Below are 22719 nucleotides of genomic sequence, written 5' to 3'. Positions count from 1 at the left end.
GTTCTTTAGGTAAAGGAGCTGCAGAAAGAGTAACAACAGTGGATACAAATAAGATTCTTCCTCACAAACTGTAAGTGGAAATATCTTTTAATACATTTAGACCTACCAGTTTAATGTGTTTTCATTGTAAACATATTTTGCAAGTGGAAAAAGGTTTCAGACCCTCCTCCTGAAACTCTTTAACACGGCCCTTCCTTTCAGTCATAAAGTCTCCAGTGCAGGTTCTGGTTCCACAGCGGCCACAGGCTCTGCTCAGGCTCCTCCACACAACTCTGCATCCTCCACACACCCCTCTGTCCCAAGACACAGCTCTCCTCCTGCACCAAACTGTCGCATCCGTGAAGTCCACTGTGGCAATCAAGTCCGGCTTGTGGTCATCGCCATTCAGGACATTACAAGGGGAGAGGAGATCACGGTGGACTACAGCCTGATCGAGTGGGGAGAAAACCTGGTCAGTTCAAAAATAACTCTTATAACAATTTAAATGACATTAGATTGCTTTTAGGACAATTTTACACACATATGAACGTACCATGGCGATGATTATGCTTCAGTTAATGTTGTACTTATGGGGGTTTAGCAACTGTAAACATAGATATAGGCTTAAATCTGTTTTTTTGTCACAAGGTTGACGGGGCCAGAGTTCTGTGGTATTATATTCATAACATCTTAATTCATATTAAAAGATAAAGTGTAAAGTACATTATGGAATAAGTGAAAAGTTAATTTGTGATATTTTCATCAACTGAAGATGGATTTGTGGGCCTTTCTGTGGATTTTAAAATTGAAATATCATAATCTACACATATTGGTCATATCAGCCACTGCAGCAAGCCAAATATCAGATAGTCAGTAATGGAGGTTTGAATTTATTCTCCTTTTATTGTAAAGGGATTCAGAGGAGGTTTGTCCCCAGCGCAACTTGAGTGCACCTCAGAGAGAGATAACAACAAAATCAAAAAGGTAAAATAAATTAAAATGGTTACTTCCAACACATATCAATTCTTGAAAATATTAAGTCATATCATTTCGAGGCTTTACTGCGTGACGTAGCTGTGTTTATAACTAGCAGTTATTCAATCTTATTTCATGTCATTGCAGGAGGATGAGCCTTTCCCTCTGACTGTCCCACAACAGGAGCAGCAGCAGGTCTATGTCACCCCTTCATGGTCCCTCTCCCCCTCAGCCTCTCCAATATCACACTCTGATGACAGTGGCTCTGAGCAGGATCGAGTCAACAGCAGCCCACGAGGACAGACACTCCAAAGAAAACACCGGAGCACTGCTTCAAAGAAAAAGACCCCCCATCGTACATCCCCAGGCCGCGCTCCGCAGACCACAGCCTGTTATGACCATCACAACCAGTCCATTCCTTCATCTGATTCACCTCCGCAGCAGGCACCCTCCTCACCCACCTCCTCCTCTTCTTCAGCTAAACCAGTGTTCAGAGCTCCAGCTCTCACTAGCACCACAGACTGCGTCACCCAAGTCTGCGAGTTTTGTGGACGGCATTTCCGCTCCTTGGGCCGCCACTTGGACAAGCACCACGCCCATCAGCCGGACGTGTGCTCTGCCCTGGTGGAGCGCTACACACAGATGCCTCACTTACAGGCTCAAAGCCCCGACCCCAATGATACGCACACCCATTTACCACCGCCCCAAGCAAAGTCGCCAGTCCAGGACCTGTCCCTGAGTCCACCCAGTCTAACAGCAGCCCATCACTCACCTCCTGTCTCCCCTCCTCCATCACAGAGTGCAGTAGCTGTTTCTGTCCTCAAACACAGCCCACCACCTGCAGCTGTGGCCCTCATAAGAAAGGCGGGAAAGAAGAGGTCAAAGACAGGCATGCAAAATGAAGAGGATGCTTGGGTAGAATCAGGTCCGAGAATTGTAAAAGATGAGAATGCAAATGCTCAGAGTCCGTCGGGCGAAGCGATGGAGCCGCTGAATCTGAAGGTGGAGGACATTTCTGACATTGATGAGGAAAATGGCTTGAGGGAAGTGGAATTCGACAGTGGCACTGAAGATAAAGAAAAGATATCAAGGTAATCTCAGTTACTATGGCAACTATCTAAATGTTTGATCACTTTGAGTTCCATGGATATTTACTGTGTGTTTACAGGCGGGCTATATAATAAGAAGTTACAAAATAGTTGTTTAGAAGGTGTGCAAAGTGAATCTTGACCATCTTCTGATTATTGACAACACAAAATGCTGATTTTTTGTCTTTACTTCTCAGCAGTATTGTTAACTCTTTACACCACTCCCACAGCTCTTCCGGACGCCCCCACATGCTGCCACTCCTCTCCTCCTTGGCGTCTCTGGTTCTCTACCTGCGCCGCCTTCAGCACTCTGCCTTCCTGTCGCTGTCCCTGCAGCTTCAGTCGCCAGAGGCCTGGAGACTTCTCTGCCACTCCAGCTTGTGTCTGCTCATACTCTACAACAGACGGCGTGAATGTGAGGTGTCCAAGCTCTCCATCTCAGAGTACCACGCTCGTGTCACTCCCCGGTGCCCCGTGCCAGTCCCGCCGGGTGCTCCTCCTGCTCTCACGCCCCTGGAAGCGTCTCTCTCCCCCTTTGAGCGCCTGGTGCTGACCGATTTGCCCAGAGTAGGGGTGCAGGGGAAACGCGGACGAATTCAGCCGCTTATCCTCCCCCCTCACAGCGAGGCCTGCCTGGAGCTCCTCTTACAGGCTCGACACGGCGTAGGCGTGGACCCCGCTAACCCGTACATGTTCGCCCGGCCGTTCCACTCCCCGGCCACGCCCCTCCGCGGCACTGACCTCCTGCGCAGCTTGTCCCGCTCCGGTGGGATCCGTAACCCTCGCACACTGACCCAGACCCGGGCGCGGCGGCAGGTGGGCATTCTCACCCAGCTTCTGCTCCTGGGAGAGGGAGAGGAGGCGGGGCAGGAAGGGGCCAGCGCTGTGGAAAGGCTGGAGAACTTTCTGGAGCGAGAGTACCATGTGACGCAGAGCTGTGTGGACATTAGCCAAGACCTGATGCTGATGGGCAGAGTAGGCCGCGTGGTGCTTTGTGGCGAACGGGACGGAGTGCTTTTCAGGGGGATGAGTCTGAACCACATATGTCTGGAGTTGGATGGTGAGTTGGGCGTGACATTCAATCTTTGTTTCGGCTCAGTTATTGTCGCCCAATTAAACCCATTTGTCTCCTCCTTTGCAGTGATGTCGGAGAACTCCGCCAACTCCTATTCAGAGGGAGACTCAGATGGAGAGACTGTGAAGGAGAAAACTGAGCCCTCGGGTTCAGCGCCTTCACAGACCTCGGCTTTGGCGCTGCTGAATGTCAAGAAGCCCAAGAACAAAAGGAGCACCAAAAAGTCAAAGAACACAGAACTACTTCTTCCAACATCTCTTTTGCTAGTCCCCTCTGCCAGTCGCAAGGGCACAGGTAGTCCTCTTTAAATCTTTACCCTACATTAGTCTTTAAGAATATGAGGAGGAATTTAGGGATGATATGACAACATAAACATGACTTGTGAACAATAGTGTGGAGAGACCACCATATCACTTTGTCAGTGCCCACTCTTGACCATGTTGGGTGTGCTTTGCTCTTGGTTTGTCACCCTATAGTTTGCCTAGTATTGCTCAGCCTTAAAGTGCCTAACTAAAATGCAGTTAAGATTAATATATTTTGAATTTTGCTAAAAGTTTTTTTTAAATATGATCACAGAATAGCACATTTTTTTAGGTTTATAATGTCACTTCCTGTCTGTAATCGATGACATCACACTTGGAAATTACCCAGCAAACAAAGGAAAAAGTTCATATCACAATTTTGTTTAATTTGACAAATAAAAATGTATGAGAGCAGCTTTATTTTGTTGAATTGATATTTAGCGAGTCAAAAAGTTGTTTCTTTGTGTAAATTCTCCAAAAACTTTGAAACGAGTGTCATTTTCTATAGATTTTTCAATATTTTCTCCACAAATACTGACTTATAAAAACGTTGAAAATCGTAAAAACCTGTCATACACACTTTGAGGAAATATGAAGCATTAAACGTAAACCGAAGTCATATCAATAGTTTTGATTTTGAACGCTGCTTTAACTATTGCTTATCTAGTTGTGTGTTTGTAGTGGAGCCTCTAATGATCGTGGCGATAGAGGCACAGTTAGCAGTATAACATTGTGTATTGTGTATCGCTCATGTTGTTTCGCTGTCGCAGGAAAGCGCGGCGTCCTGAAGCGTCCCTGGTCCGAGGCTGAGCGTGCAGCGGTGGAGGAGCATCTGCACCAAAACATCAGCGAGCTCCGAGTTCCCGCCAAAGCCGACTGTGAGCGTTGCCTGCAGAACAGTCCACTGCTGATCAGCAACCACCGTGACTGGAGAGCCATCAAGTTCTACTGCCACAACCGCATCCAGCTGCTGAAGAAGATCCAGAGAAGAGAGAGCCAGCCTTTGTCTTTGTCTGCTGAGGAGAACACTTCCAATACACTTCCAATAGAAATCCGGAATGTTTTGTACTGCTCAGTGTAAAGAATGTATTTGAGTTCTGTCGTCTGTGTGGGTGAAGTCAACGGCTAATCGTTGTCATAATGAAAAGCGTATTTGAAGTGAATGTGTTTGTGTAGTAGAATATAACCTGGATATCCCGTTATACATGAAAGTTTAGGCTGTCTGTGTTAGTCAGCTTTGTTCATAAACCCGTACTGTGTTATTGCGTATGCACATTGTACATATGTTCTGCTCGATGGATTTCCATTTCTGTACAGATGTAAAAAAGTGCTGCAGAGAAAGAAAATAACCATTATGATGTGACTCTGTTTTCATTTTGTAATTAGTATATCATGAAAATATATGTATAATATTTTATTTGACCACAATTTATATTTCGTGACATTTTGAATTTAAACATACTGACAAGCTAAATTTATAATGCTTAAATACAACATTCTAAAGCAATGAAATATTGTGGTCTTTACAGTTGACCATAGACTGTATTAAGAACAGTCTACGCAAATGTCACTTTACTGTGGGGAAGTAACTGAACCAAAAAATATGTATTCAGAATACTCATTTTGCGTGGCAGTGTTCTGGTACAGTTACTCAAGAATACACACAGACAGACACACGCACACGCTGTACAGTAGATGGCAGTAGAGAGTCACATCACAGTTTAGTATTCCGAGGACGCAGAATGTTCACTCTTCATGTGCCTTTGGCCCTTAGCCCAGTGGAGGAGACATGCACTAAGAGGTAGGGGAGGTTAAAGATGTAACCAATAGGAATAAATCAATAAATAAGAGGCTACATAGGTGATTCAGATTGAATGACTGATGGCTACAACCATCCAAACATGAACCTTTTACGCAAACTAAGGGACAGAGCTGATCTGAGCTGGGTCAGAAGTCAGCAAACATGTTGATTGAAAACCTATCTGGACTCACAACATTTGTATTGGCTGAGGATTGAGGGACAAATGTGAAGGTGAAACAGCATTTGCAGTCCCTTAAGGCACTGACACATTCCATTACACTTCTATACTGTACAGTAGAAAGTGGCCGGTTGTCTGAGTCAGAACTGTGCATTTTACTGCTGTAAAGAATACACGTGCTTCATCTTTATGCAGATATTAGTTGAGGAAAACCATTTCAAAATACCTCCACCTCAGAGCCCCTCCAAGCCCACTGACACTTTGGTTTGGTCTTGATTGATGATTTAAAAGTATAACAAGCACACAACCAACAATCATAGAATAACAAGAATAACAGTGGTTCATTTTTTTAAACAGAAAAACATAATTAAAGCTACATGACCACTTACATGGCTTTTGTCAAAATTAACCTGAACAAAAGGCACACAGTGCTACTGAAATAACATTTCACTGTGACCGGGTGGCAAAAAACAATATCCGTCTAAACATGAACAATCACTGTTTCAAAGGACAGAATACTCTAAAATGTTCCACAACCATAGTTTTCAAGCTGCAGAACAAGTGCATTTTTTTATATATCATGATATTTAGTGTACCAAAATTAAGTGATTATTTTAAGTTAATGGTCAGTTAATTAATTAAATGTGCGACTAAATACAGCACCGAGTGTGTTTATTGATTGGATTAAATACACATTTCAATTCATTCATTCAGTGGACACTGCAGAAACACAGTAGTTTGCTTTAAGCATATTTGCTGCCAATAATTGCTTCAAGATAATCACAAATGTTCTTGTCCTCCACCAGATTTAATCAATACATGAGTGCATTACATGCATATGCAAGTTCATTACATGCATACATGGCTCTGAATGTGAATGTTCTTTGAATGTTAATAAACTTTTTTGCTGTATTTTGCTGTCTTGATGTTCTTAACAAAGGATAATAATAAGTAGAGCTGTCATGGTCACAGCTAACACCATATACGGCTCTATATGTGGTCAATCTGTAAGTCACATTAAGGGCGTGCCTATTAATGTCTTGGTTTAGTCCAGATCCAGACCGGATTGGGTTCAGGTTTTAGCTGAAGGTATTCTTGTCGATGATGAGTCAATATTTATAATTACTGTGAAAATTAAGTGTGTCTGGTTTGAGAAGAACTCAACCCATGGACGTGCCTAGACCCAAGAGAGAGCAATTCTTCTAAAGTAGTCAAAGCTTCTTCTGGAATCTGGACTCACAAAGGCAATTAGCAGAACAAGAGCTACACAAACAAACAAACAAACAAACAATCCTCCTTACACACAATACAGTTACTATTTTGCTTTATTCAAACATTGCTGTCATATCCTGGGTTTTATCTCTGCCTCATCTTAATTGGCCTGGACTTCTCTTCCCTGGGAGATTCCTCATCAATACTTGTTTGGACCGTCCAGGGGCTTTAGCTCGTGGTTTTTCTCATTTTATTTGACCCTAGGCCATTCAAATCATGTAACTCCCTTTCACAGCTTGGACACTTTGGTTTGATGGATTTGAACTTGAACACACTAAAGAAAAAAATCTACGGTAGAACTACAGCGCAATGATCAAGCAAGCACTGAGTTTGAACAAGGACGTGTATTTTTTTGTGTTTTTTATCATTCATTGTTCGCTGTCCTCTTAACAACCTTTAATACATAAAAATATAAAAATACAAAAGGTGTGTGACCTCGTTTAATGCTGCACCAGTGACAGACAGACATGTGCCAGTCGTGAGCACTGATTATAATCCGGCGATGCGATACATATCACGATTCACAATAAGATCATTCACAATACTTCACGACACTGATGACGAGGACTTTGGTATTTCACAAAATTAAAACAATTCTCTGTGAAGTATTGATACTGAGTTATAGATAATGAGTGATTCTCTGTGAAAGTATTGATACTAAATATTCTCTGTGCAAGTATTGATACTAAAGGATTCTCTGTGAAAGTATTGATACTGAATGATTCTCTGTGAAAGTATTGATACTAAATATTCTCTGTGCAAGTATTGATACTAAAGGATTCTCTGTGAAAGTATTGATACTGAATGATTCTCTGTGAAAGTATTGATACTGAATGATTCTCTGTGAATGTATTGATACTGAATGATTCTCTGTGAAAGTATTGATAATGAACGTTTCTCTGTGAAGGTATTGATACTGAATGATTCTCTGTGAACGTATTGATACTAAAGGATTCCCTGTGAACATACTGATCCTGAATGATTCTCTGTGAAAGTATTGATACTGAGTGGTTCTCTGTGAAAGTATTGATACTGAATGATTCTCTGTGAAAGTATTGATACTGAGTGATTCTCTGTGAACATATTGATACTGAGTGATTCTCTGTGAACGTATTGCTACTGAGTGATTCTCTGTGAAAGTATTGATACTGAATGATTCTCTGTGAAAGTATTGATACTGAATGATTCTCTGTGAAAGTATTGATACTGAGTGATTTTCTGTGAACGTATTGAAACAGAGTGATTCTCTGTGAAAGTATTGATACTGAATGATTCTCTGTGAACTTATTGACACTGAATGATGCTCTGTGAACGTATTGATACTGAGTGATTCTCTGTGAAAGTATTGACACTGAATGATTCTCTGTGAAAGTATTGATACTGAGTGATTCTCTGTGAACGTATTGATACTGAGTGATTCTCTGTGAAATTTTGATACTGAATGATTCTCTGTGAAAGTATTGATACTGAATGATTCTCTGTGAACGTATTGATACTGAATGATTCTCTGTGAAAGTATTGATACTGAGAGATTATCTGTGAACGTATTGATACTGAATGATTCTCTGTGAAAGTATTGATACTGAATAATTCTCTGTGAAAGTATTGATACTAAGTGATTATCTGTGAACGTATTGATACTGAGTGATTCTCTGTTAAAGTATTGATACTGAATGATTCTCTGTAAAAGTATTGATAATGAATGATTCTGTGAAAGTATTGATACTGAATGATTTTCTGTGAACGTATTGATACTAAAGGATTCTCTGTGAACGTATTGATACTGAATTATTCTCTGTGAACGTATTGATACTGAATGTTTCTCTGTGAAGGTATTGATACTGAATGATTCTCTGTGAAGGTATTGATACTGAATGATTCTCTGTGAAAGTATTGATACTGAATGATTCTCTGTGAAAGTATTGATACTGAATGTTTCTCTGTGAAAGTATTGATACTAAAGGATTCTCTGTGAACGTATTGATACTGAATGATTCTCTGTGAAAGTATTGATACTGAATGTTTCTCTGTGTAAGTATTGATACTGAATGATTCGCAGTGAACGTATTGATACTGAATGATTCTCTGTGAAAGTATTGATACTGAATGATTCTCTGTGAAAGTATTGATACTGAATTATTCTCAGTGAACGTATTGATACTGAATGATTCTCTGTGAAAGTATTGATACTGAATGATTCTCAGTGAACGTATTGATACTGAATGATTCTCTGTGAAAGTAATGATACTGAATGATTCTCTTTGAACGTATTGATACTGAGTGATTCTCTGTGAAAGTAAGTAAGTAGGTGTATTGAGGCGATATTGTTCATTTAAGTACTATAAGCTTCTATACACTTCAGCTGCAAACGTACATTCACTCTGTGATTTCTCTGATTGACTCGCCTCCTAATTGCACTGCACACAATTAACCAAGAGATTATCAGAAAGATTCCTCATCAATATATGTTTGGACCGTCCAGGGGCTTTAGCTCTTGGTTTTTCTCATTTTATTTGACCCTAGGCCATTCAAATCATGTAACTCCCTTTCACAGCTTGGACACTTTGGTTTGATGGATTTGAACTTGAACACACTAAAGAAAAAAATCTACGGTAGAACAACAGCGCAATGATCAAGCAAGCACTGAGTTTGCACAAGGACGTGTATTTTTATCTGTTTTTTATCATTCGTTGTTCGCTGTCCTCTTAACAACCTTTAATACATAAAAATATAAAAATATGCAAAAAAGGTGTGTGACCTCGTTTAATGCTGCACCAGTGACAGACAGACATGTGCCAGTCGTGAGCACTGATTATAATCCGGCGATAGGATACATATCACGATTCACAATAAGATCATTCACAATACTTCACGACACTGATGACGAGGACTTTGGTATTTCACAAAATTAAAACAATTCTCTGTGAAGTATTGATACTGAGTTATTGATAATGAGTGATTCTCTGTGAAAGTATTGATACTAAATATTCTCTGTGCAAGTACTGATACTAAAGGATTCTCTGTGAAAGTATTGATACTGAATGATTCTCTGTGAAAGTATTGATACTAAATATTCTCTGTGCAAGTATTGATACTAAAGGATTCTCTGTGAAAGTATTGATACTGAATAATTCTCCATGAAAGTATTGATACTAAATATTCTCTGTGCAAGTATTGATACTAAAGGATTCTCTGTGAAAGTATTGATACTGAATGATTCTCTGTGAAAGTATTGATACTGAGTGATTCTCTGTGAAAGTATTGACACTGAATGATTCTCTGTGAAAGTATTGATACTGAGTGATTCTCTGTGAACGTATTGATACTGAGTGATTCTCTGTGAAAGTATTGATACTGAATGATTCTCTGTGAAAGTATTGATACTGAATGATTCTCTGTGAACGTATTGATACTGAATGATTCTCTGTGAAAGTATTGATACTGAGAGATTGTCTGTGAAAGTATTGATACTGAATGATTCTCTGTGAAAGTATTGATACTAAATATTCTCTGGGCAAGTATTGATACTAAAGGATTCTCTGTGAAAGTATTGATACTGAATGATTCTCTGTGAAAGTATTGATACTAAATATTCTCTGTGCAAGTATTGATACTAAAGGATTCTCTGTGAAAGTATTGATACTGAATGATTCTCTGTGAAAGTATTGATACTAAAGGATTCTCTGTTAAAGTATTGATACTGAATGATTCTCTGTGAACGTATTGATACTGAGTGATTCTCTGTGAAAGTATTGATACTGAGTGTTTATCTGTGAAAGTATTGATACTGAGTGATTCTCTGTGAACGTATTGAAACAGAGTGATTCTCTGTGAAAGTATTGATACTGAATGATTCTCTGTGAAAGTGTTGATACTGAATGATTCTCTGTGAACGTATTGATACTGATTGATTCTCTGTGAAAGTATTGATACTGAGTGATTCTCTGTGAACGTATTGATACTGAGTGATTCTCTGTGAACGTATTGATACTGAGTGATTCTCTGTGAAAGTATTCATACTGAATGATTCTCTGTGATCGTATTGATACTGAATGATTCTCTGTGAAAGTATTGATACTGAATGATTCTCTGTGAAAGTGTTGATACTGAATGATTTTCTGTGAACATATTGATACTGATTGATTCTCTGTGAAAGTATTGATACTGAGGGATTCTCTGTGAACGTATTGATACTGAGTGATTCTCTGTAAAAGTATTGATACTGAATGATTCTCTGTGAACGTATTGATACTGAGTGGTTCTCTGTGAAAGTATTGATACTGAATGATTCTCTGTGAAAGTATTGATACTGAGTGATTCTCTGTGAACGTATTGATACTGAGTGATTCTCTGTGAAAGTATTGATACTGAATGATTCTCTGTGAAAGTATTGATAATGAATGATTCTCTGTGAATGTATTGATACTGAATGATTCTCTGTGAAAGTATTGATAATGAATGTTTCTCTGTGAACGTATTGATACTGAATGATTCTCTGTGAACGTATTGATACTAAAGGATTCCCTGTGAACGTACTGATACTGAATGATTCTCTGTGAAAGTATTGATACTGAATGTTTCTCTGTGAAGGTATTGATACTGAATGATTCTCTGTGAAGGTATTGATACTGAATGATTCTCAGTGAACGTATTGATACTGAATGATTCTCTGTGAACGTATTGATACTGAATGATTCTCAGTGAACGTATTGATACTGAATGATTCTCTGTGAAAGTAATGATACTGAATGATTCTCTGTGAAAGTATTGATACTGAGTGATTCTCTGTGAACATATTGATACTGAGTGATTCTCTGTGAAAGTATTGATACTGAATGATTCTCTGTGAAAGTATTGATACTGAATGATTCTCTGTGAACGTATTGATACTGAGTGATTCTCTGTGAACGTATTGATACTGAATGATTCTCTGTGAAAGTATTGATACTGAATGATTCTCTGTGAACATATTGATACTGAATGATTATCTGTGAAAGTATTGATACTGAATGATTCTCTGTGAAAGTATTGATACTGAATGATTCTCAGTGAACGTATTGATACTGAATGATTCTCTGTGAAAGTATTGATACTGAATGATTCTCTGTGAACGTATTGATACTGAATGATTCTCAGTGAACGTATTGATACTGAATGATTCTCTGTGAAAGTAATGATACTGAATGATTCTCTGTGAAAGTATTGATACTGAATGATTCTCTGTGAAAGTAATGATACTGAATGATTCTCTGTGAAAGTATTGATACTGAGTGATTCTCTGTGAAAGTAAGTAAGTAGGTGTATTGAGGCGATATTGTTCATTTAAGTACTATAAGCTTCTATACACCTCAGCTGCAAACGTACATTCACTCTGTGATTTCTCTGATTGACTCGCCTCCTAATTGCACTGCACACAATTAACCAAGAGATTATCAGAAAGATTCCTCATCAATACTTGTTTGGACCGTCCAGGGGCTTTAGCTCTTGGTTTTTCTCATTTTATTTGACCCTAGGCCATTCAAATCATGTAACTCCCTTTCACAGCTTGGACACTTTGGTTTGATGGATTTGAACTTGAACACACTAAAGAAAAAAATCTACGGTAGAACTACAGCGCAATGATCAAGCAAGCACTGAGTTTGCACAAGGACGTGTATTTTTATCTGTGTTTTTTACCATTCATTGTTCGCTGTCCTCTTAACAACCTTTAATACATAAAAATATAAAAAATATGCAAAAAAGGTGTGAGACCTCATTTAATGCTGCACCAGTGACAGACAGACATGTGCCAGTCGTGAGCACTGATTATAATCCGGCGATAGGATACATATCACGATTCACAATAAGATCATTCACAATACTTCACGACACTGATGACGAGGACTTTGGTATTTCACAAAATTAGAACAATTCTCTGTGAAGTATTGATACTGAGTTATTGATAATGAGTGATTCTCTGTGAAAGTATTGATACTAAATATTCTCTGTGCAAGTATTGATACTAAAGGATTCTCTGTGAAAGTATTGATACTGAATGATTCTCTGTGAAAGTATTGATACTAAACATTCTCTGTGCAAGTATTGATACTAAAGGATTCTCTGTGAAAGTATTGATACTGAATGATTCTCTGTGAAAGTATTGATACTAAATATTCTCTGTGCAAGTATTGATACTAAAGGATTCTCTGTGAAAGTATTGATACTGAATGATTCTCTGTGAAAGTATTGATACTGAGTGATTCTCTGTGAAAGTATTGACACTGAATGATTCTCTGTGAAAGTATTGATACTGAGTGATTCTCTGTGAACGTATTGATACTGAGTGATTCTCTGTGAAAGTATTGATACTGAATGATTCTCTGTGAAAGTATTGATACTGAATGATTCTCTGTGAACATATTGATACTGAATGATTCTCTGTGAAAGTATTGATACTGAGAGTTTCTCTGTGAAAGTATTGATACTGAATGATTCTCTGTGAAAGTATTGATACTAAATATTCTCTGTGCAAGTATTGATACTAAAGGATTCTCTGTGAAAGTATTGATACTGAATGATTCTCTGTGCAAGTATTGATACTGAATGATTCTCTGTGAAAGTATTGATACTAAAGGATTTTCTGTGAAAGTATTGATACTGAATGATTCTCTGTGAACGTATTGATACTGAGTGATTCTCTGTGAAAGTATTGATACTGAGTGATTCTCTGTGAAAGTATTGATACTGAGTGATTCTCTATGAAAGTATTGATACTGAATGATTCTCTGTGAAAGTGTTGATACTGAATGATTCTCTGTGAACGTATTGATACTGAATGATTCTCTGTGAACGTATTGATACTGATTGATTCTCTGTGAACGTATTGATACTGAGTGATTCTCTGTGAAAGTATTGATACTGAATGATTCTCTGTGAACATATTGATACTGAATGATTCTCTGTGAACGTACTGATACTGAATGATTCTCTGTGAAAGTATTGATACTGAATGTTTCTCTGTGAAGGTATTGATACTGAATGATTCTCTGTGAAGGTATTGATACTGAATGATTCTCAGTGAACGTATTGATACTGAATGATTCTCTGTGAACGTATTGATACTGAATGATTCTCAGTGAACGTATTGATACTGAATGATTCTCTGTGAAAGTAATGATACTGAATGATTCTCTGTGAAAGTATTGATACTGAGTGATTCTCTGTGAACATATTGATACTGAGTGATTCTCTGTGAAAGTATTGATACTGAATGATTCTCTGTGAAAGTATTGATACTGAATGATTCTCTGTGAACGTATTGATACTGAGTGATTCTCTGTGAACGTATTGATACTGAATGATTCTCTGTGAAAGTATTGATACTGAATGATTCTCTGTGAACATATTGATACTGAATGATTATCTGTGAAAGTATTGATACTGAATGATTCTCTGTGAAAGTATTGATACTGAATGATTCTCAGTGAACGTATTGATACTGAATGATTCTCTGTGAAAGTATTGATACTGAATGATTCTCTGTGAACGTATTGATACTGAATGATTCTCAGTGAACGTATTGATACTGAATGATTCTCTGTGAAAGTAATGATACTGAATGATTCTCTGTGAAAGTATTGATACTGAATGATTCTCTGTGAAAGTAATGATACTGAATGATTCTCTGTGAAAGTATTGATACTGAGTGATTCTCTGTGAAAGTAAGTAAGTAGGTGTATTGAGGCGATATTGTTCATTTAAGTACTATAAGCTTCTATACACCTCAGCTGCAAACGTACATTCACTCTGTGATTTCTCTGATTGACTCGCCTCCTAATTGCACTGCACACAATTAACCAAGAGATTATCAGAAAGATTCCTCATCAATACTTGTTTGGACCGTCCAGGGGCTTTAGCTCTTGGTTTTTCTCATTTTATTTGACCCTAGGCCATTCAAATCATGTAACTCCCTTTCACAGCTTGGACACTTTGGTTTGATGGATTTGAACTTGAACACACTAAAGAAAAAAATCTACGGTAGAACTACAGCGCAATGATCAAGCAAGCACTGAGTTTGCACAAGGACGTGTATTTTTATCTGTGTTTTTTACCATTCATTGTTCGCTGTCCTCTTAACAACCTTTAATACATAAAAATATAAAAAATATGCAAAAAAGGTGTGAGACCTCATTTAATGCTGCACCAGTGACAGACAGACATGTGCCAGTCGTGAGCACTGATTATAATCCGGCGATAGGATACATATCACGATTCACAATAAGATCATTCACAATACTTCACGACACTGATGACGAGGACTTTGGTATTTCACAAAATTAGAACAATTCTCTGTGAAGTATTGATACTGAGTTATTGATAATGAGTGATTCTCTGTGAAAGTATTGATACTAAATATTCTCTGTGCAAGTATTGATACTAAAGGATTCTCTGTGAAAGTATTGATACTGAATGATTCTCTGTGAAAGTATTGATACTAAACATTCTCTGTGCAAGTATTGATACTAAAGGATTCTCTGTGAAAGTATTGATACTGAATGATTCTCTGTGAAAGTATTGATACTAAATATTCTCTGTGCAAGTATTGATACTAAAGGATTCTCTGTGAAAGTATTGATACTGAATGATTCTCTGTGAAAGTATTGATACTGAGTGATTCTCTGTGAAAGTATTGACACTGAATGATTCTCTGTGAAAGTATTGATACTGAGTGATTCTCTGTGAACGTATTGATACTGAGTGATTCTCTGTGAAAGTATTGATACTGAATGATTCTCTGTGAAAGTATTGATACTGAATGATTCTCTGTGAACATATTGATACTGAATGATTCTCTGTGAAAGTATTGATACTGAGAGTTTCTCTGTGAAAGTATTGATACTGAATGATTCTCTGTGAAAGTATTGATACTAAATATTCTCTGTGCAAGTATTGATACTAAAGGATTCTCTGTGAAAGTATTGATACTGAATGATTCTCTGTGCAAGTATTGATACTGAATGATTCTCTGTGAAAGTATTGATACTAAAGGATTTTCTGTGAAAGTATTGATACTGAATGATTCTCTGTGAACGTATTGATACTGAGTGATTCTCTGTGAAAGTATTGATACTGAGTGATTCTCTGTGAAAGTATTGATACTGAGTGATTCTCTATGAAAGTATTGATACTGAATGATTCTCTGTGAAAGTGTTGATACTGAATGATTCTCTGTGAACGTATTGATACTGAATGATTCTCTGTGAACGTATTGATACTGATTGATTCTCTGTGAACGTATTGATACTGAGTGATTCTCTGTGAAAGTATTGATACTGAATGATTCTCTGTGAACATATTGATACTGAATGATTCTCTGTGAAAGTATTGATACTGAATGATTCTCTGTGCAAGTATTGATACTGAATGATTCTCTGTGAAAGTATTGATACTAAAGGATTTTCTGTGAAAGCATTGATACTGAATGATTCTCTGTGAACGTATTGATACTGAGTGATTCTCTGTGAAAGTATTGATACTGAGTGATTCTCTGTGAAAGTATTGATACTGAGTGATTCTCTGTGAACGTATTGAAACAGAGTGATTCTCTGTGAAAGTATTGATACTGAATCATTCTCTGTGAAAGTGTTGATACTGAATGATTCTCTGTGAACGTATTGATACTGATTGATTCTCTGTGAAAGTATTGATACTGAGTGATTCTCTGTGAACGTATTGATACTGAGTGATTCTCTGTGAAAGTATTGATACTGAATGATTCTCTGTGAACGTATTGATACTGAATGATTCTCTGTGAAAGTATTGATAATGAATGTTTCTCTGTGAAGGTATTGATACTGAATGATTCTCTGTGAACGTATTGATACTAAAGGATTCCCTGTGAAAATACTGATCCTGAATGATTCTCTGTGAAAGTATTGATAGTGAATGTTTCTCTGTGAAGGTATTGTTACTGAATGATTCTCTGTGAAGGTATTGATACTGAATGATTCTCAGTGAACGTATTGATACTGAATGATTCTCTGTGAAAGTAATGATACTGAATGATTCTCAGTGAACGTATTGATACTGAGTGGTTCTCTGTGAAAGTATTGATACTGAATGATTCTCTGTGAAAGTATTGATACTGAATGATTCTCTGTGCAAGTATTGATACTGAATGATTCTCTGTGAAAGTATTGATACTAAAGGATTCTCTGTGAAAGTATTGATACTGAGTGATTCTCTGTGAAAGTATTGATACTGAATGATTCTCTGTGAATGTATTGATACTGAATGATTCTCTGTGAAAGTATTGATAATGAATGTTTCTCTGTGAAGGTATTGATACTGAATGATTCTCTGTGAAGGTATTGATACTAAAGGATTCCCTGTGAACATACTGATCCTGAATGATTCTCTGTGAAAGTATTGATACTGAATGTTTCTCTGTGAAGGTATTGATACTGAATGATTCTCTGTGAAGGTATTGATACTGAATGATTCTCTGTGAAAGTATTGATACTGAATGATTCTCAGTGAACGTATTGATACTGAATGATTCTCTGTGAACGTATTGCTACTGCATGATTCTCAGTGAACGTATTGATACTGAATGATTCTCTGTGAAAGTAATGATACTGAATGATTCTCAGTGAAAGTATTGATACTGAGTGATTCTCTGTGAACATATTGATACTGAGTGATTCTCCGTGAAAGTATTGATACTGAATGATTCTCTGTGAAAGTATTGATTCTGAATGATTCTCTGTGAACGTATTGATACTGAGTGATTCTCTGTGAACGTATTGATACTGAGTGATTCTCTGTGAAAGTATTGATACTGAATGATTCTCTGTGAAAGTATTGATACTGAGTGATTCTCTGTGAACGTATTGATACTGATTGATTCTCTGTGAAAGTATTGATACTGAGTGATTCTCTGTGAACGTATTGATACTGAGTGATTCTCTGTGAAAGTATTGATACTGAATGATTCTCTGTGAATGTATTGATACTGAGTGGTTCTCTGTGAAAGTATTGATACTGAATGATTCTCTGTGAAAGTATTGATACTAAAGGATTCCATGTGGAAATACTGATCCTGAATGATTCTCTGTGAAAGTATTGATACTGAATGTTTCTCTGTGAAGGTATTGATACTTAATGATTCTCTGTGAAGGTATTGATACTGAATGATTCTCTGTGAAAGTATTGATACTGAATGATTCTCAGTGAACGTATTGATACTGAATGATTCTCTGTGAACGTATTGCTACTGAATGATTCTCAGTGAACGTATTGATACTGAATGATTCTCTGTGAAAGTATTGATACTGAATGATTCTCAGTGAACGTATTGATACTGAATGATTCTCAGTGAACGTATTGATACTGAGTGGTTCTCTGTGAAAGTATTGATACTGAATGATTCTCTGTGAAAGTATTGATACTGAATGATTCTCTGTGCAAGTATTGATACTGAATGATTCTCTGTGAAAGTATTGATACTAAAGGATTCTCTGTGAAAGTATTGATACTGAGTGATTCTCTGTGAAAGTATTGATACTGAATGATTCTTTGTGAAGGTATTGATACTGAATGATTCTCTGTGAAGGTATTGATACTAAAGGATTCCCTGTGAACATACTGATCCTGATTGATTCTCTGTGAAAGTATTGATACTGAGGGATTCTCTGTGAACGTATTGATACTGAGTGATTCTCTGTAAAAGTATTGATACTGAATGATTCTCTGTGAACGTATTGATACTGAGTGGTTCTCTGTGAAAGTATTGATACTGAATGATACTCTGTGAAAGTATTGATACTGAATGATTCTCTGTGAAAGTATTGATACTAAAGGATTCCCTGTGAACGTACTGATACTGAATGAACCTCTGTGAAAGTATTGATACTGAATGTTTCTCTGTGAAGGTATTGATACTGAATGATTCTCTGTGAAGGTATTGATACTGAATGATTCTCAGTGAACGTATTGATACTGAATGATTCTCTGTGAACGTATTGATACTGAATGATTCTCAGTGAACGTATTGATACTGAATGATTCTCTGTGAAAGTAATGATACTGAATGATTCTCTGTGAAAGTATTGATACTGAGTGATTCTCTGTGAACATATTGATACTGAGTGATTCTCTGTGAAAGTATTGATACTGAATGATTCTCTGTGAAAGTATTGATACTGAATGATTCTCTGTGAACGTATTGATACTGAGTGATTCTCTGTGAAAGTATTGATACTGAGTGATTCTCTGTGAAAGTATTGATACTGAATGATTCTCTGTGAAAGTAATGATACTGAATGATTCTCTATGAACGTATTGATACTGAATGATTCTCAGTGAACGTATTGATACTGAATGATTCTCTGTGAACGTATTGCTACTGAATGATTCTCAGTGAACGTATTGATACTGAATGATTCTCTGTGAAAGTATTGATACTGAATGATTCTCTGTGAAAGTAATGATACTGAATGATTCTCTGTGAAAGTAATGATACTGAATGATTCTCTGTGAAAGTAAGTAAGTAGGTGTATTGAGGCGATATTGTTCATTTAAGTACTATAAGCTTCTATACACCTCAGCTGCAAACGTACATTCACTCTGTGATTTCTCTGATTGACTCGCCTCCTAATTGCACTGCACACAATTAACCAAGAGATTATCAGAAAGATTCCTCATCAATACTTGTTTGGACCGTCCAGGGGCTTTAGCTCTTGGTTTTTCTCATTTTATTTGACCCTAGACCATTCAAATCATGTAACTCCCTTTCACAGCTTGGACACTTTGGTTTGATGGATTTGAACTTGAACACACTAAAGAAAAAAATCTACGGTAGAACTACAGCGCAATGATCAAGCAAGCACTGAGTTTGCACAAGGACGTGTATTTTTATCTGTGTTTTTTACCATTCATTGTTCGCTGTCCTCTTAACAACCTTTAATACATAAAAATATAAAAATATGCAAAAAAGGTGTGTGACCTCGTTTAATGCTGCACCAGTGACAGACAGACATGTGCCAGTCGTGAGCACTGATTATAATCCGGCGATAGGATACATATCACGATTCACAATAAGATCATTCACAATAATTCACGACACTGATGACGAGGACTTTGGTATTTCACAAAATTAGAACAATTCTCTGTGAAGTATTGATACTGAGTTATTGATAATGAGTGATTCTCTGTGAAAGTATTGATACTAAATATTCTCTGTGCAAGTATTGATACTAAAGGATTCTCTGTGAAAGTATTGATACTGAATGATTCTCTGTGAAAGTATTGATACTAAACATTCTCTGTGCAAGTATTGATACTAAAGGATTCTCTGTGAAAGTATTGATACTGAATGATTCTCTGTGAAAGTATTGATACTAAATATTCTCTGTGCAAGTATTGATACTAAAGGATTCTCTGTGAAAGTATTGATACTGAATGATTCTCTGTGAAAGTATTGATACTGAGTGATTCTCTGTGAAAGTATTGACACTGAATGATTCTCTGTGAAAGTATTGATACTGAGTGATTCTCTGTGAACGTATTGATACTGAGTGATTCTCTGTGAAAGTATTGATACTGAATGATTCTCTGTGAAAGTATTGATACTGAATGATTCTCTGTGAACATATTGATACTGAATGATTCTCTGTGAAAGTATTGATACTGAGAGTTTCTCTGTGAAAGTATTGATACTGAATGATTCTCTGTGACAGTATTGATACTAAATATTCTCTGTGCAAGTATTGATACTAAAGGATTCTCTGTGAAAGTATTGATACTGAATGATTCTCTGTGCAAGTATTGATACTGAATGATTCTCTGTGAAAGTATTGATACTAAAGGATTTTCTGTGAAAGTATTGATACTGAATGATTCTCTGTGAACGTATTGATACTGAGTGATTCTCTGTCTAAGTATTGATACTGAGTGATTCTCTGTGAAAGTATTGATACTGAGTGATTCTCTGTGAAAGTATTGATACTGAGTGATTCTCTGTGAAAGTATTGATACTGAATGATTCTCTGTGAAAGTGTTGATACTGAATGATTCTCTGTGAACGTATTGATACTGAATGATTCTCTGTGAACGTATTGATACTGATTGATTCTCTGTGAACGTATTGATACTGAGTGATTCTCTGTGAAAGTATTGATACTGAATGATTCTCTGTGAAAGTATTGATAATGAATGTTTCTCTGTGAAGGTATTGATACTGAATGATTCTCTGTGAACGTATTGATACTAAAGGATTCCCTGTGAAAATACTGATCCTGAATGATTCTCTGTGAAAGTATGGATAGTGAATGTTTCTCTGTGAAGGTATTGTTACTGAATGATTCTCTGTGAAGGTATTGATACTGAATGATTCTCTGTGAAAGTATTGATACTGAATGATTCTCAGTGAACGTATTGATACTGAATGATTCTCTGTGAACGTATTGCTACTGAATGATTCTCAGTGAACGTATTGATACTGAATGATTCTCTGTGAAAGTAATGATACTGAATGATTCTCAGTGAACGTATTGATACTGAGTGGTTCTCTGTGAAAGTATTGATACTGAATGATTCTCTGTGAAAGTATTGATACTGAATGATTCTCTGTGCAAGTATTGATACTGAATGATTCTCTGTGAAAGTATTGATACTAAAGGATTCTCTGTGAAAGTTTTGATACTGAGTGATTCTCTGTGAAAGTATTGATACTGAATGATTCTCTGTGAATGTATTGATACTGAATGATTCTCTGTGAAAGTATTGATAATGAATGTTTCTCTGTGAAGGTATTGATACTGAATGATTCTCTGTGAAGGTATTGATACTAAAGGATTCCCTGTGAACATACTGATCCTGAATGATTCTCTGTGAAAGTATTGATACTGAATGTTTCTCTGTGAAGGTATTGATACTGAATGATTCTCTGTGAAGGTATTGATACTTAATGATTCTCTGTGAAAGTATTGGTACTGAATGATTCTCAGTGAACGTATTGATACTGAATGATTCTCTGTAAACGTATTGCTACTGAATGATTCTCAGTGAACGTATTGATACTGAATGATTCTCTGTGAAAGTAATGATACTGAATGATTCTCAGTGAAAGTATTGATACTGAGTGATTCTCTGTGAACATATTGATACTGAGTGATTCTCTGTAAAAGTATTGATACTGAATGATTCTCTGTGAAAGTATTGATACTGAGTGATTCTCTGTGAACGTATTGATACTGATTGATTCTCTGTGAACGTATTGATACTGAGTGATTCTCTGTGAAAGTATTTATACTGAATGATTCTCTGTGAATGTATTGATACTGAATGATTCTCTCTGAAAGTATTGATAATGAATGTTTCACTGTGAAGGTATTGATACTGAATGATTCTCTGTGAACGTATTGATACTAAAGGATTCCCTGTGAACATACTGATCCTGAATGATTCTCTGTGAAAGTATTGATACTGAATGTTTCTCTGTGAAGGTATTGATACTGAATGATTCTCTGTGAAGGTATTGATACTGAATGATTCTCTGTGAAAGTATTGATACTGAATGATTTTCAGTGAACGTATTGATACTGAATAATTCTCTATGAACGTATTGCTACTGAATGATTCTCAGTGAACGTCTTGATACTGAATGATTCTCTGTGAAAGTAATGATACTGAATGATTCTCAGTGAACGTATTGATACTGAGTGGTTCTCTGTGAAAGTATTGATACTGAATGATTCTCTGTGAAAGTATTGATACTGAATGATTCTCTGTGCAAGTATTGATACTGAATGATTCTCTGTGAACATATTGATACTGATTGATTCTCTGTGAAAGTATTGATACTGAGTGATTCTCTGTGAACGTATTGATACTGAGTGATTCTCTGTGAAAGTATTGATACTGAATGATTCTCTGTGAACGTATTGATACTGAGTGGTTCTCTGTGAAAGTACTGATACTGAATGATTCTCTGTGAAAGTATTGATACTGAATGATTCTCTGTGCAAGTATTGATACTGAATGATTCTCTGTGAAAGTAAAGATACTAA

The 22719-nt window shown here is 36.9% G+C and overlaps 1 protein-coding gene across 1 annotated transcript; it reads left to right on the top strand.

The window, feature by feature from the left end:
• The first annotated feature begins 13 nt into the window (after positions 1–13).
• On the top strand, positions 14–4779 carry LOC140377534 (uncharacterized). The gene is made up of 7 exons (XM_072462975.1): positions 14–70; positions 202–451; positions 892–963; positions 1102–2045; positions 2273–3102; positions 3184–3411; positions 4190–4779. Exons 4-7 carry the CDS (start codon positions 1597–1599, stop codon positions 4498–4500), a joined length of 1818 nt encoding a protein of 605 aa, XP_072319076.1. The 5' UTR covers positions 14–70; positions 202–451; positions 892–963; positions 1102–1596; the 3' UTR covers positions 4501–4779.
• The last annotated feature ends 17940 nt before the right edge of the window (positions 4780–22719 follow it).

The sequence above is a fragment of the Eucyclogobius newberryi genome, unplaced genomic scaffold (assembly GCF_026437365.1).
Source record: "Eucyclogobius newberryi isolate DKJ021-1_F unplaced genomic scaffold, fEucNew1.0.hap1 SCAF_4, whole genome shotgun sequence".
Classification (NCBI taxonomy): Eukaryota; Metazoa; Chordata; class Actinopteri; order Gobiiformes; family Gobiidae; genus Eucyclogobius; species Eucyclogobius newberryi.
This window is presented reverse-complemented; position numbering and strand designations above follow the sequence as displayed.

Bases quoted from the DNA above. Each gene is read 5' to 3' on its own strand.
- LOC140377534 (XM_072462975.1), top strand. From the start codon at position 1,597: ATGCCTCACTTACAGGCTCAAAGCCCCGACCCCAATGATACGCACACC. The intron at 2,046-2,272 runs GTAATCTCAGTT...CCACTCCCACAG, and splicing joins GATAAAGAAAAGATATCAAG to CTCTTCCGGACGCCCCCACA. The intron at 3,412-4,189 runs GTAGTCCTCTTT...TCGCTGTCGCAG, and splicing joins TGCCAGTCGCAAGGGCACAG to GAAAGCGCGGCGTCCTGAAG.